At 37.0% G+C, this 15556-nt stretch overlaps 1 protein-coding gene across 1 annotated transcript in view; it reads left to right on the forward strand.

Annotated features, from left to right (window-relative positions):
* The window catches only part of PDE8B (phosphodiesterase 8B), a 52112-nt gene extending 38609 nt beyond the window's left edge, over positions 1–13503 (forward strand). The window contains exons 16-22 of the mRNA XM_026714474.2: positions 2056–2182; positions 5190–5388; positions 6484–6701; positions 8295–8430; positions 11153–11320; positions 12052–12181; positions 13173–13503. Of these exons, the coding sequence (XP_026570259.2) occupies positions 2056–2182; positions 5190–5388; positions 6484–6701; positions 8295–8430; positions 11153–11320; positions 12052–12181; positions 13173–13294 (1100 nt within the window). The 3' untranslated portion in view covers positions 13295–13503. The remainder of the gene's footprint in view (positions 1–2055; positions 2183–5189; positions 5389–6483; positions 6702–8294; positions 8431–11152; positions 11321–12051; positions 12182–13172) is intronic.
* Positions 13504–15556: the final 2053 nt, after the last annotated feature.

Genomic DNA, 15556 nt, shown 5'->3' on the forward strand with positions numbered 1-15556 from the left:
GAATTTGGTGCACAAAGAGTTTAGATGTAATAGATTTTCACACACCATTTGGAAATTTATCCCTTTTTATCACTCCAAATGACTTGTCATGCAGCAGACATTCATTAAGCTCGTTCTGCTGTAATATAAGAAGTAACAGAATAACAGAGTTGGAAAGTTTTCTGGTCCAATCCCCTGCTAAATGGGAACTCTATACCATTCTGGACAAATGGCTGTCCAATTTCTCCTTAAGAGTTGTGAGTGAAGGAGCGCTCACAATTTCTGAAGGTTAAACCTTTCCATTGTTCAATTTATTCTCATTAGTTTCTCCTTAGTTCTTAGAAATTCCTCCTTAGTTCTAGGTTAGTTCTCTCCTTAATTAGTTTCCATCTATTGCTTCTTGACATGCCTTCTGATACTTTGGAAAATAGGTTGACCTCCTCTTCTTTGTGGCAGCCCCTCAAATATTGAAAGACTGCTATCGTGTCATCCCAGTCCTTCTTTTCACCAGACTAGATATATCCTATCTAGTCTAGAATTCCTGCAACCATTCCTCCTATCTTTTAGCCTCCAGCCCCTAATAATCTTTGTTGGTCTTTAAATTGTTCTTAAAGAACAATTTAAGAAAGTTTAAGAAAGTGAGAGCTTTTGCAGGCTTCATTGCAGCTGTGAGCTTGCTGTCTCTTCTGCATTCAGAAGAGACTTCAGACTCACAATAAGCCTGCAGAACCTTTTCGGATCTTGCAGGTCTATTCATAAGGAGCAGATTTTAACAGCACAGGTGGGCAATCTCCCAGCCTCTCCTTATCTGGAGAGCTGCCACTGATTAATGCCACTGATTAATTGCTGGTCTTTGCTCCAGCATTGTCTCAGCTGTTCCTAGAGCTATATCAATCTGCCATTCCCCCACCACCACCTGCTGAAAGAAATAAACAAACCAATAGTGGGACTTTTGACTGTGTACTTCTGGCTACTATCTTAGCTTTTTCACCATCTCTCTCCTAACTCTACTGTTAACATGCATAGAGAGCAGAAAAAATAATGGGCATAACTAAAGACTGAAATGCAGATTTGTGGTAGATCGTTAAAGATCAAGTTTAGTTAGAACAGAAAACAGTGCTTTTGCTTGCTGGGAGCACAAAGCCAATGAGGAAAAGAAAAGCTGGGTAGAATGTATGGAACTAGGAAAGGGAAGAATAAAACACACAGGAAGGTAGAAGAGGCTAAAGGCCCCTGCCTCAGAGTCCTGTACCCTACCAGCAGGTTCTCTATGACGTACATTTCCATGATGATCTAGAATCTATTATCAGCTTTAATCCAGTAAAGGAGTAGTGCATATATTTAGATCGCTTCCTATGTACTATATACAAAATGTATTGAATACTTCTCTAAATACTGCGTTTGCATCACAACATGCAAACCTTTTCATTACTTTATTAAACAGACTTCTTGCATCTTCTGATGGCCTTAGACTCCCTCTTCTAGAACTACGAGTTATTACTTGTACCTAGCTGGCTTTTGCTAAAGCAACATTGAGATCACCATCATCAGCACTGAAAAAGTATCAAGGAGGCTGTGGGTTTTATATTTTCACATAAAAAGTTAAAAAGTTAAAAGTTAAAAAGTTGAAAAGTTCTCACACATTCAAGTTCACAATCTAACTTTTGAGATGACCTACTAAATGTGATAGTTCTAATGTGCTCAGCACTGATATATGGCCTCAGCCACGTTGTAAGATGGAAAAGAAAGAAGGGCAAAACTGCATTAGGCAAAGTCAATGCAGGAATCTCTCCAAGCCTAGAATGTATCTCGCCCCAGTGTCTTTTCAATGTACCTTCTTTTCATCAGCAAATGATTAAGATAATGCAACACTGAATATAACAATATAAGGAGGTAATGCACTCCTTTCCAGCAGCCCCATTTTACATCCATGTCTTTCCACAGGCATGGGGCTTCTTCCTATTTAAGCTTGCTAACACCTCAAGCTTAGCCATGAGACTTTCTTTTTTTATAAAGGGTTCTTCAATTGGGCGCATGTTTACAGGTTCATAACCTGCCTGTTCCCCATTTCTACAGATATGAACCAGAGCCAATCAGTGCCAGTCACCATCACTGATGCTCCACCCTGCATTGCACGCTTATTGGATAATGAAGAGAGCTGGGACTTCAACATTTTTGAACTGGAAACTGCTACAAATAAAAGGCAAGCTTTATACCTGTGCTCGTTAGATAAAATAGAAGTTGCCGGCAGTTGCAATTTTGTCATAAATGAAATTTGTGTGGCTTATTTATAATTGTTTTGGCGGTGTCACTGACCCAGGTTGCATAAGCAAATGCAGGAATCAATAAAGTCTTTTATTACACCACTAAACCATGACAGAAGTCCTTCCAGGGGTGTTGGTAAAACTTCACTCCACTTTCCCCACAAAACAACCAACATCAGTCAATGTAACCCAGTTCCACTAGCTGGGTCTCTGGTCACCGGAATCAAGCCCCCAAACAGGAAGAAAGTTGGTCCACAAACCAGGTGCACGGTTTGCAAAACAAGGTCCGTAGACTATAATCCAGTGTTCATAAAGCAAGGTATGCAAATCCAAAGGCTGAAACATGAGTCAAAAGTGTGGGGAATGCATGCTGAGACAAATGATGAACATATGCTTCCCCCGGTCTCTGGTTAAATCACCCCAAGTTAGGTGTTCCTTGTGAAGATGGGCAGGGCAGCCTCCTCACGAGCAGCCACATAGACCTTCTCTGAGTTTCCCTCTGCTCCACTCTCTGGATCAGGTGGGGGAGGCAGCTTTTCCTTGTCAGAGGGGATCTGTTGTCCCTCATTGCTGCTGCCCATCTGTAGCCAATCCTCCCTTGCAGTTGTGAAGGCAGGTGGCTCCCCATCCAGTCGACCACTTCCCCCAGTGTTGGAGGGGCCTGGAACAGCTGGACATTCTGGGGGAGTTCCAACTCCTCCTCCTCCAAACTGAGAATTGACAGGGCCATGACAGTCACCTAGCCTTGGCAGAATTATGAATATCAACAGAGTAAAACCTGTAAATGATGTGCTTTTCTTTCTGGGCTTCTAGGTTTGATGCAAGTGGTTTGTAAATTTTAAATATATTAAAATAGCCTTTTTAATTCCATCTAATCATTTTATTATTTTATAGAAATGTACACATCATAGTTAAATAAGTTTTATTGTCTGGTTAACAATGTGGTATTCTGGGTTGACAGTACTTAGGGTGGTACAAAATAGCATTTATTGTCATTCACAGCTTCCTAAAGTACTGAAGTTTTTTTTTTAACAAAACCTTCTCTAAAATACCTCGCTGATACTATATATTTTCCAATAAATAAATTGTTTGAAAGAAATTTTCTTTAATGCTATCTTAGTTTCCCAAATCCAGACTTTTTAATACAATTTTACATTGTGCTTTTAAAAATATATTTCCTTTCATATGTAGGTTTCAAGGTCTCATAATAAATATGTCATATTCATCATAAACATTTTTAGATGGATTTTTTATCAGAAAGAATAGAATAACTGCTGAGCAGACTGTTCAATGTTCCTGTGCTTAATATGTCTTTTAAAACTATTCCCATAAAAATTAATGGTCAATTTCTTTGAACTCTGTAAATTAAACCAAAATATATCATGTTTCTATCACTTGTAATTTTTATGGATGAAACTGCACAGAATCACATTTTTTTCTGCTAAATTGTACCTCAATATCCTCTCATTTCATGAAGACATTGTAACTTTTCACTCTCAATTGAAACTAAGGTGCAGAATATTTAAGAGTATTCCTTTATTACTGTTCCCTCTTTAAGCCACATTTCATTAAACATGAATTTGGGGTACCTTCAATTTATTTATTTTGTTTGTCAAGCATGTATGAGAAAACAAGTATAAGTATGAACATAACCTATAAACATATAAGTATAAACAGGTATGAGTAGACACATAATGAGTATGAATAAATTGATAAATAGGGACAGTAGGACAGGGACGGTAGGCATGCTGGTGCGCTTATGCACGCCCCTTTACAGACCTCTTAGGAATGGAGTGAGGTCCATGGTGGACAGTTTACGGGTTAGGGTTTTGCAATAATGTATGTTGCTAATATGGCACTTGCTGTTTTCTAACCCTCTCATCTAAAATTCCAAAGATTCCTTTCTGGTCAGATGCAAACTAGCACAGAATGAAAGCTGTTACTGGGGCCTGCAGCTGATGGTTGCAGTTAGAAAGATAACTCCTAGCATGTGAAAAAGAATTGGATACACCACTTACATTTCAAATAATGTGCAATTTGGGTCTTTATTTTTTTCCCTTTAACTTCCCTTCTTTCAGCTGTTATTTAGTTGGTTATCTTTGGGGAAATGGGACCCTGTACCTCTATTTATAATGAAGCAAGAGTGGTGGTCCTCGACTTATGAGCACAGTTGAGCCCAAAATTTATGTTGCTAAGTGAGACAGTTGTTAAGTGAGTTTCGCCCATTTTATGATCTTTCTTATCACAATTGTTAAGTGAATCACAGCAGTTGTTAAAGTAGTAACAGTTAGTTGTTAAATGAATCAGGCTTCCCTATTGACTTTGCTTCTTAGAAGATCACAAAAGGTGATCACATGACCCCAGGACACTGCAACCATCATAAATATGAGTCAATTGCCAAAGCATCCAAATTGTGATCATGTGACCATGGGAAAATTGCAGAGGTGGTATCCAGCAGGTTCTGACCAGTTCTGGAGAAGCGGAAATTTTGAGGAGTTTGGAGAACCGCCAAATACCACCTCTGACTGGCCCTGCTCCCACCTATTCTCTGCCTCCCAAGTCCCAGCTGATCGGCTGGGTCTTCTTTGGTTGCCCTGCCCAGGAGAATGGAGCTGGAAAGCAGGTTAGTAGGGTGGGGAGGGAATGGAGATTCTGCAGTATCCTTCCCTTGCCACGCCCACCAAGCCACGCCCACCGAACCAGTAGTAAAAAAAAGTTGAATCCCACCACTGAAATGCTGCAAAGGTCTAACTGTGAAAAGCAGTCATAAGTCACTTCTTTCAGTGCCATTGTAACTTCGAATAATTGCTAAGCAAACTGTTATAAGTCAAGACCTACCTGTGATATATCTAATAAAGTTAATCTATAAGTAACCAATGTCTATAAACATAAGAAGTTCAGTGATGAGTGATTTTACTTCTTTATTTCTCTCTTGTTATGTTCCAGGCCATTAGTTTACCTGGGTTTGAAGATTTTTTCCCGTTTTGGTATCTGTGAATTCTTAAACTGTTCAGAAGCCACACTGCGCGCATGGTTCCAAGTGATTGAAGCAAACTACCACTCCTCCAATTCTTACCATAACTCCACTCATGCAGCAGATGTCTTGCATGCTACAGCATTTTTTCTGGGGAAAGACAGAGTTAAGGTACAGCTTATGCTGATAATTATCTATTGCTGTTCAGGTATTATTAACACATTCATTGTATAAGAAAGAAAGAAAGATTAGTCAAGAAGCAGCGATTTGAAAATCACAGTTTAGATTAAATGCTGAGGAAAAGGCATCCATCTTTCCTTTCCTAACTGATTACCTTTGGTAAAATAAAAGATGGATGTTAGAGAAAAATAAGAGGAAGTTACAAATGGGCAAAAATACTGGATTTCTCCTTACCCCGATCAAAGCATTTGAGAATGGGATTGGGCAACAACAAAGGCTTGCTTATAAGCACCCCAACTGGAAGCCTTTCCCAAATTATAAATTCAGTTTCTTTCATTGAATAAGAAAATCACTATAAGACAGCATATGAAGAAAATGCAATCCTGTTTTATTTTTTTCAACACACTAGGATTAACTTGGTGCTTCCATCTGCTGTAAGGCAGCTGTGTAGCCAGAGGTGTCTGTGATGCATGTACAAAAGAGATGGAGCTTCATCTGTAGCATTATGTCCACCATCTTGATTTTTTTTGTAGCCATGCCCTCCAGATACTTCTGGAATGTGACTCTGCATTCCATATAAATGAGTCTGCATTTACAAGAATATGTAAACTATTGAAGAATCACAGGGAAATGTTACTGAAGAACAATGTATATTGCCTACATTAATCCAGATGCAGATTTTGTTGAGTTTGCAGAAATCCAACCAGCACACAAGTAAATAATTCAGCAGGATTCATTTAGAGAAGAAACTTGTTTATATATAATATAAAACAAGATGCATGTATACAATACCCATGCAACTCTTTCAACATGGTAGCAAGTACAAGAACAAGAAGCAGAAGCAGTCCGAAATACAGAAATACAGAAGCTATAGAAGCTCTATATTTATAGAGACCAGTTACCCTAAGCCACACCCTGGCTCTGAGCCATCTGACATGGGTTACAACAGGTGCTGTTTCTCAGTCATCAAACAATTCCCATTGGCTGACTTGTTATATCTATCCTAGCTCATAATTTCTTATATAGTGACAGATTTATTGATGATTGATGCATTTCAACTGATAAAGACTTAATTTTTCCTTCTAGGGAAGCCTTGATCATTTAGACCAAGTAGCTGCATTAATAGCAGCAACAGTTCATGATGTGGATCACCCAGGATGGACCAACTCTTTTTTGTGCAATGCAGGCAGTGAACTGGCTCTTCTCTACAATGACACTGCTGTCTTAGAAAGCCATCACACCGCTCTGGCCTTCCAGCTGACAACAAAAGAAAACAAGTGCAACATTTTTAAAAATCTCAACAGGTTAGGTTCTTCAAACTTTTCTTGGATTTGAGCCTGGAAATAGGGTTTGGATCTTCGTATAGTGTGTACATTTAGCCTCCTCCAATAGTCTGCATATGAAATATAGCAAATTGCTGACATTAATGAATATCCGTTCACCAAAATACCTAAATCTGAAAAATGTGATTCCAAAAGAAATTCACATTTATATCTGAATCAGAATTCTTTTTGTTGTGGAGATATATTGTTATGTTTGCATAAAATGTGTATTAAGTACATTGCAATGTAATGTGTTAATATGAAAATATGTTTCTAACAACTTTGGAAAGATACTAGTTCTCAATTTACAATCACAATTGGGATTGGAATTTTGGTCACCGGGCATTGTGGTCATTAAGCAAGTCATTACATGACTGGACTTGATTTTATGACCATTTTACCATGGTAATTAAGGAAATCACTATAATTAAGTGAATCACATGACCCTTAAGTGAATCTGGCCTTCCCAACTGACGTTGCTCAGTGGAGACTGGCGGAGATCATCACCAATAATGATCCATAGCAGGGGTCTCCAACCTTGGCAACTTTAAGACTTGTGGACTTCAGCTGGCTGAGGAATTCTGGGAGTTGAAGCCCACAAGTCTTAAAGTTGGCAAGGTTGGAGACCCCTGATCCATAGGATGACTGTAGGATGCTGCAACCAATTGTAAGTGTGAGCGGATTTCCTAAATGCCCCAATTGTGCGGGAGTTTTATGATAGTTATAACTTCAAGGCTAGGTCACTTTTTCCAAGGTTATTGTAACTTTAAACTATCTTTAAACGAATGGCTGTAAATCAAGAACTATCTGTATACAGGTAGACATTGACTTATGACCACAGTTGAGCCTAGAATTTATGTTGCTAAGTGAGAAATTTGATGAATGAGTTTTGCCGTTTTGCAATTTTTCTCGCCACATCTGTTAAGTGAATCTAGCTTCCCTATTGACTTTGCTTGTCAGAAGGTCACAAAAGATGATCATGTGACCCCAGGACACTGCAACTGTCATAAATATGAACCAGTTGTCAAGCATTCAAATGTAAATCATGTGATCATGGGGATGCTGTAGTGGTCATAAGTGTGAAAAATTGTCATAAGCCCCTTCACGGTGCTATTGCCACTTTGAAGAGTCACTAAATGAACTGTTGTAAGTTGAGGGTTACCCCTATAATTTATTATTTTGACATAGGTAACACAATAGCACTTTGAATCCAGAAAATTAACATGGTGAATTTATTTTTGCTTTACAGGTAGTCCTTGACTTATGACCACAATTGAGCCCAAAATTTCCATTGCTAAGAAAGACAGTTGTTAAGTGAGCTTTGCCCCATTTAATGATCTTTCCTGCCACGGTTGATATGTGATTCATTCCAGTTGTAATTCTAGTAACACGGTTGTTAAGTGAGCCTGGCTCCCCATTGGCTTGCTTGTTAAGAGGATCAGAAAAAGTGATCACATGACTGTGAGGAAATACCTGTATAGTTGAAAAATGGATTCGCCAAGGTCATCCTGATACATGGGAAATCAGAAAAGAAGTTCTACCAATATCTATTCAGATCGCTCTTTCTCTTTACAGAAATCATTATCGAACTCTTCGTCAAGCAATTATTGACATGGTCTTGGCAACAGAAATGACAAAACACTTTGAGCACGTGAACAAGTTTGTGAACAGCATCATCAAGCCCATGTCCTCAGATGAAAGCAACTCCAACGTAAGCAGCAGTGGTGGGATTCAATTTTTTTTACTACTGGTTCTGTGGGCGTGGCATGGTAGGCGTGGCATGGCTTGGTGGGCATGGCTTGGCAGGCATGATTTGGTGGGCGTGGCAGGGGAAGGATACTGCAAAATCTCCATTCCCTCCCACCCCACTTAACTTGCTTTCCAGCTACGTTCTCCTGTGCAGGGCAACAAAAGAAGACCCAGCCAAACAGCTGGGACTCGGGAGGCAGATGGGGGCGGGGCCAGTCAGAGTGGTATTTGCTGGTTTTCCGAATTGCTCAAAATTTCCACTACCGGTTCTCCAGAACTGGTCAGAACCTGCTGAATACCACCTCTGGTAAGCAGCAGACCTTGTGAATAAGCCAAAGCATTTCAGTCAGATATATTTTCTCAGCTTTGGTCATCTTTCATTCATACAGCAGTACTCTAATGGGAAAAGGGTGATTTGCATTTCATTTTCAACCATAAGTGCCTATAATTTTGCCTGAGTATATTCTCCTTTATTTTTATGTTACTTTAATGTTTGTATTTTGAATTATTAATGTAATGCATGCTCCTTCATAATTTGAAGGTTTTATTAAAATGGAAAGACTGAGTAACATGGAAATTATTAATAATAATGTTTCGCGGCTTTGTGAACAATACATGAGATCATACAAAATAGCCTTAATGAGTTTAACTCAGAATAAATTGGAAGATTGCTTCCCCCAAGCAGTTTTTATCTCTTTCTGGCTGGCTGTGGTTCTTAAAGAGTTTTCAGTGAGGTGTTGCTATGTAAGGAGTTTACATTTTGGTCCAGGAAATAAGCTGCTGCAATAAAATGTTGCATTGTGCAATGATTTTAAGTTGGTCCACAACCACTTTACCCCATTTCATCCCGGCCAATCCTCATTGAAAAATTAAAGCAAAACCTGAGCTTTTGGTTTTTAAACTTCTCTGCAGCCAGGTAGCATTCATTGAATGCTGAAAATGCTCGGCCTAATGTTTTTTTAGTTCTTTTGCAAACCATAGTGTTCTCCGATTCTGCTGATCCTTTCTTTTCTATGGTGCCATCAATGAATATGTAAATATAAGCAGCCTTAATTGAAGATTGGTATTTGTAAGAATTTAGCAATGTGTATAGATCTAAGATTTTATTTAGAATAATTCCAACACTGCATTCTTTCAAATATGCACCTGTTCACATATAGTAATAAAGGCATAAAAAGACCGATTTACAGGCAAAATGATAATTTTATATTCCTACGGAGTTGGGAGAGTTACTTTCATAACTGCATTAATATAAATATCCATGTGGAAAGATTAAAAATATACAAAGAGCTAGAGGAAAATTTGCAATAAATAGTTGTTACAATATTTTTCATGTTGGAGTCGCCTATATCTACACCAGTAATTCTCAACCTTGGCAAGTTTAAGCTCTTGGCAAGTTTAAGATCTTCAACTCCAGAATTCCCAAGCCAGCCATACTTAGTTCTTATGCATTAGTGCTAAAAGTGTACTAATACAAGAGCCCTGGTGGGTCTGTGGTTAAAGTGCGGTATTGCAGGCAAACTCTGCCCAAAGCCTAGAGTTTAATCCTGATGGGGCTCAAGGGTGACTCAGCCTTCCATCCTTCCAAAGCCAGAAAAATGAGGACCCAGATTGTTGGAGGCAACATACAAATAATGCTTACATTGTAAACTGCCCAGAGTATGTTTTAAAGCAGTAGGTAAGTCTAAATGCTATTGCTATATAATATAATGAAAATCTATGGCTTTTTATAGTTTTGTTTTGATTATATTATAAAATGTATTATTACATTGTTTTTATAATACTTTACATTTGTATAATTGAAGCCTTGATCATCAGTTCCAACACTGGTGGAGGGTTTTTATTTGGAGGGGTGGCGGCGTTGGCATATAAAATAGAAACTAGTCAAAGACTTCAGGTGAAGAGGTATTGCATTCCATCATGAAGAGAAACTCCACAATTACTAGTATGGAGACTATTTTGTTTCAAAATGAAGCTCTGAAGGGATGCTGTGCTCAGGTAGCACTAAATCAAATTGTGTTATATTTTGGAGTTTTACACAGCATAATTTCAAATAGGATTTTTCATTTTTCTATAGTTGTTGAGCATTTAACAGCTATGAGCCAATGTACATATAAAAATAAATTGGTTCAGTGAAATAAGTATGAGTATATGCAGCTAATATTCTATTATTAAAAATGCTTCAAGATGTTGTGACACATGACACAAATGTGTTTATAGTATAGTGGGATAAAGATATAGAATAAATCAGTAGCCAAAGACAGACACACCTAAACAGGAATCCCTCATCTCTGTTTTGGTTGATTCATTGTCATCACATTACTCTAAAATTGAGATTTACAATATTTCTAACAACCTTGAATTCATTAGACTGAGTTCTGAGATTACTCAATAATCAGTTTCCTGAGAATTGTACACTAACATACAAACCATCAACCTGCCCCACAAACCAATGAAAAATCATGCATGCAATAATGATTTCAGTTAAAAATTATTGTACCTTCTGATAAGTCTAACTAAGAAAGCAACTTTTTCACCTTGCTCAAATCTCTTGAATTCTAGCCAAAACCACCAAGCGACTATGTACTTTTCCTTAAAGTACATATTTACAGAGTATTATGTTAACATTATATAGTGACTATGAGCAGCAATGCCAACTGACACTATGAATAACCATTTTCCAGAATGACAGTGGAGATTGTGAACACACAAACAGTCTCAAGAACTTTCCAGATAACCAAACATTGATCAAGCGCATGATGATAAAATGTGCAGATGTTGCAAATCCATGTCGTCCCCTAGAATTGTGTATTGAATGGGCTAGGAGAATTTCTGAAGAATATTTTGTCCAGGTATGAATTTACTATTGTTAGAAAAATCAAAGAAACATTTTAGTTTTTATCATTCTAAAATCTAATGCTTCTGTAGTAATCAAATTAACATGAAAATTTTAATGTAATAATTTTATTCGCTTTACTGAACAACTATTTCCCTTTCCCCAATAGTTTTTAATTTAATTGCATTTGTATGGTGCCCTGCTTGCATATTTGACTTTGGGTGATTAACATCATGCTAAAATGGACAATCTGCTTCTTAATCATCTTGTAAGAGATAGACTCTAATGGCAGAAAAATGCCATCTCTAATGGCAGAGCAATGCCATCTCTAATGGCAGAGCAATGCCATGTTAAAAGCTGACAAAACAAATTCTGATCTTAATCTTGTGATATGAATTGTGTGTGAGAAAAGCAGCAGCAAAAGAATCCTAAATAAGAAGCAAAATGCTACTTTTCATGTACATGATCTGTTTGTTACATGTCTGTTTATCTTAGGATACAGTTTGGCTAAAGCAGACAATGATTTAACAATCCCACATTATTTGCCCTTATAAAAAGCAGGGCAGTAGATCTAGTTTCATTCAGGATTACATTTTCAGTTGCCAACAAACTCAGTTGTGTTCATTGAGTTATATAAATTTTCTTTGCTAGATTTGTTTGAGCCCAATAATTAATTATAAAACGGATCATTGATCTACTTTTGTAATTTTCCATCCTTGTTGTAAAGTCTAAAAATTCTCTCCACAGACCGATGAAGAAAAGAAGCAGGGCCTACCGGTTGTGATGCCAGTATTTGATCGAAATACCTGCAGCATCCCTAAGTCTCAGATATCCTTCATTGATTACTTTATAATGGACATGTTTGATGCTTGGGATGGTAAGAATTTTCATTTTTCATTTTCCCTTTTGAGCAGTGCATTTTTATTGTTTTGCCAAGGGGTCCAACAAGTTTTATGCGTTAAAGGACATCCATGCCCTTTCCATTATTTAGAGCCTGAAGATTGCTTCCTACCCAGACAGTTGTTCTGGCAAGAGAATATGGGGAGAGGAGGGAACTCTTCCCATTGATTATATGGCCTTCTGAAAAAAAAAACCCTTATGAGTTTCATGCTAGTTAAAGTTATTTTAACACTGTTTTTAAAAGGCTAGCCTGGAGAGAGATTATATTTGTGACAGCTGTATGGGATTTAACAATTCTACAACTCTAATTGTACAGCTGTTTGTTTTTAAATCTGGCAGAAGCACTGATTTATTGTAAAGGCAAAATGAAAATATAAAATATCAATAGGAAAAATTGCATGGTTTCCCAAATAACTTGGGTGCTAGATGAAAACCAGTTCGATGAGGATTGGCCATGCTCAGTGGCCACAGAAGGCTGATAATTGTTAAGGACAATGTTAAAAACTGTGATTTACAGCAAGAGTTCATTGCTGGAAGAGCCTGAAATTAACTCATTGGATTTGCATCTCCCATAAATGAATTGGAATGTAATTATATAAATCAGAATTCTCAAAATTTCACCAATGTTTAAATATAAATTTTCATGTACTTTCAAAAATGAATTTAAGTCAGATGCATGATGGAATAAATTTGTTAATGAACTTGTGCAAAAAAGTTATTAAGTTCTAAACTGGAAATGATATCCCACATTCTATTATAAGCTGTACTTGGGGGGGGGGGAGGAAAAACTTTAAAGAGGAAGGGCTAAGTTACTTGGCTTTGCTACTGCTAGGCATATAAAATGATCCTTTGTATAATGCTAACAGTTGATCCTAAATATACAAAGGCTGAAAGACTGCAGAAATTGTTCATGCTTTTAAAGCAAGTATGACGTTGCTTCCCTCACCCCATCCCTCTGTATCTCTCAGCATTTGCATATCTACCTGGTCTGATGCAACACCTAGCAAATAACTACAAACATTGGAAAAAATTAGATGAATCAAAGTGTAGGAGTCTTCGTCTCCCTTCAGAAAATAATCTTGGAAGCTGAAGAGAAAAAAAGAACGATCATAGCCTACCACGTACACTGTGAACCATATACTGGTATGGACCCAAGAAGGGTTGAATTTCCTTCACAATGAAGTAACCAACTGGGAAATGTGGAGAAAAATATTGTTTCTCAATTTTAAATAGTTAAAAATTCTATAAAAGTATGAGCTTTTTTAAAAAAAATAAAGGACATAATTTAGAGACAAGAAATGGTTTATAAATGCTATCCTGTTTTTTGTGGAATAATAGATCCTTTTAAGGGTAGTTTTATAAAATGGTTGTAATTTGCCAAATGATATTTAATTTATTAGCCAAAATCAATTATATACATAAAATATAAAGCAAGAAAAGGTAGCTTCTTTGAAAAAAATTATGAACAATATTTAATTTAACGTTTATTTTACAAAAGCCTTGTTCATAGCAAGTATGTACTACATGATACACTGGTCACTTTTTTGACCCTGAGAACAACCGATTTGAATTCACCCATTGAGACCCTAATATCTCAAACATGGATATATATATCTCATTTCCCATTGTATCTCTGGGTTTCCTCCTGCCACAGCCATAGGAGCCAGAGGTCTTCAGATAGCCAATCAGTCTTATAAGGACCCATTTGCTTGCTTTCTTCCAAGCAGTAGAGCAAAAAAGCATTTGTGTTGACCCCACTGAATGAGAATTTCTTAAGGTAATTTCTGACTTTGTCAGACTTTATTCTCATTTATACATTTATGATTTCTGTGATTCAAGCCTGTCTATGCGTGGAGCCCTCCTCCCTATGCAGGCTTCCCAGCAGATTTCATTATCAGGGGCAAGTTTGTATGCCCAGAGATAGCTCCCTCACTGGCCCTTTGTTACAGTGAGGACTTGCTGCACACTGTGATTTTTACACATAAGAAATCCTTGTATGTGTTTTGCTTGTTAACTAATCTTTTAGAAAATTGTAGTTGATATAAATTCACAAATTAGACAAACCCATACTTTTCTCTGCCTTTTAATAGGTAACATCAGCCATATATGAAAGTCTAGACAAGTAGTAAAATGAATAACTAGCACTCCGTTTTAAAGCATTTTGTTGCATCTGCCACAGTATGCCATGCTCTATGATGTTGTACAGTTCCAGATTACATCTACATGCTTAGGAGAGGAATTGCTGGGACAGATCCTATGAGCAGAAAATGACAGATGCTTTATATGCATGAGCCGTAAATAAAATAAATCCTGCTTATATATTATGTAATATATGAGCCATACTGATAGAAAATCTCCAGAACTGACACCCATACTAAGGCTTCCAACCCTCTTTCTTAGAGAAGGGAAATGGATGTTCATCCCTCTATGAGGGATAGGAAACCCCAGTGCCTTGATGTCCTGGATTGCAGCCATAGCAATTAATCTAAAGACCTTAGTGTTAAGAACATAAGCCACTTACATGCTGAATGCTGAAACTTCTACTAATATTAAAAACATGTACTTCAAAAACTAAAATAATATAGCCCTAATGATGTGGTTCATGTACTGAATGTAACTTTCTCATTCAAGTATGAAGTTTTTACATTAGATGCCAAAGCACAAATATTTTTACATTTACTTTAAACATAGTGGAAAACTGTGATGGGGCTTGCACTGGACAATGAATGAAAACTGTGCTTTTACACAACTGCCATCATTTTAAATTGAGGTCACATAGGAGCTATTCCTAACAAAGTGAGGGTTTTTTTTAGTAGCCTGTCTTCTAGTTTTCTTTAAAATAGATGCATTCTTTAAATAAGCTCATGAGCTTAAGACAATCTTCACTTACTTCGCCATTACTCAAACATTATTCTACTTAATTAATAATTTATATTGTGCTTTATAAGAAGCTCTTGAAAAATTGACATTTAATGTAGAGTAGTATACTGCCCATCAAAAAGGACTCTGATTCTTTTCTGTACAGTCAGAGAAAATAAAACAGGTGAACTGAAAAATGACAATGATTGTAACTTAAAGAATGTGCCAACATTTTTCAATGTTTTGTATCAAGTTATGTAAAATTGTATTATACTCTCATAATTCCCATGCTGAGAAATGTACAAAAGCTATATTTTTGTTAAAAATGTAATAGGATTTAACTTTGGTTGCTATGAATTAAAGTGCTACATTGTGTTTAAACATTTTGTGTTTCCTGCAGAATTCTTCATTGCTATTACCTATTTCTTATCAAAGCCTGTATCTGACTAAATTTTAATTAACTTTTATTCATATTGCCTTAGTTGCCATGTTA

This window comes from Pseudonaja textilis, chromosome 2 (genome assembly GCF_049901715.1).
Source record: "Pseudonaja textilis isolate UNSWEBS1 chromosome 2, rPseTex1.2, whole genome shotgun sequence".
Taxonomy (NCBI): Eukaryota; Metazoa; Chordata; class Lepidosauria; order Squamata; family Elapidae; genus Pseudonaja; species Pseudonaja textilis.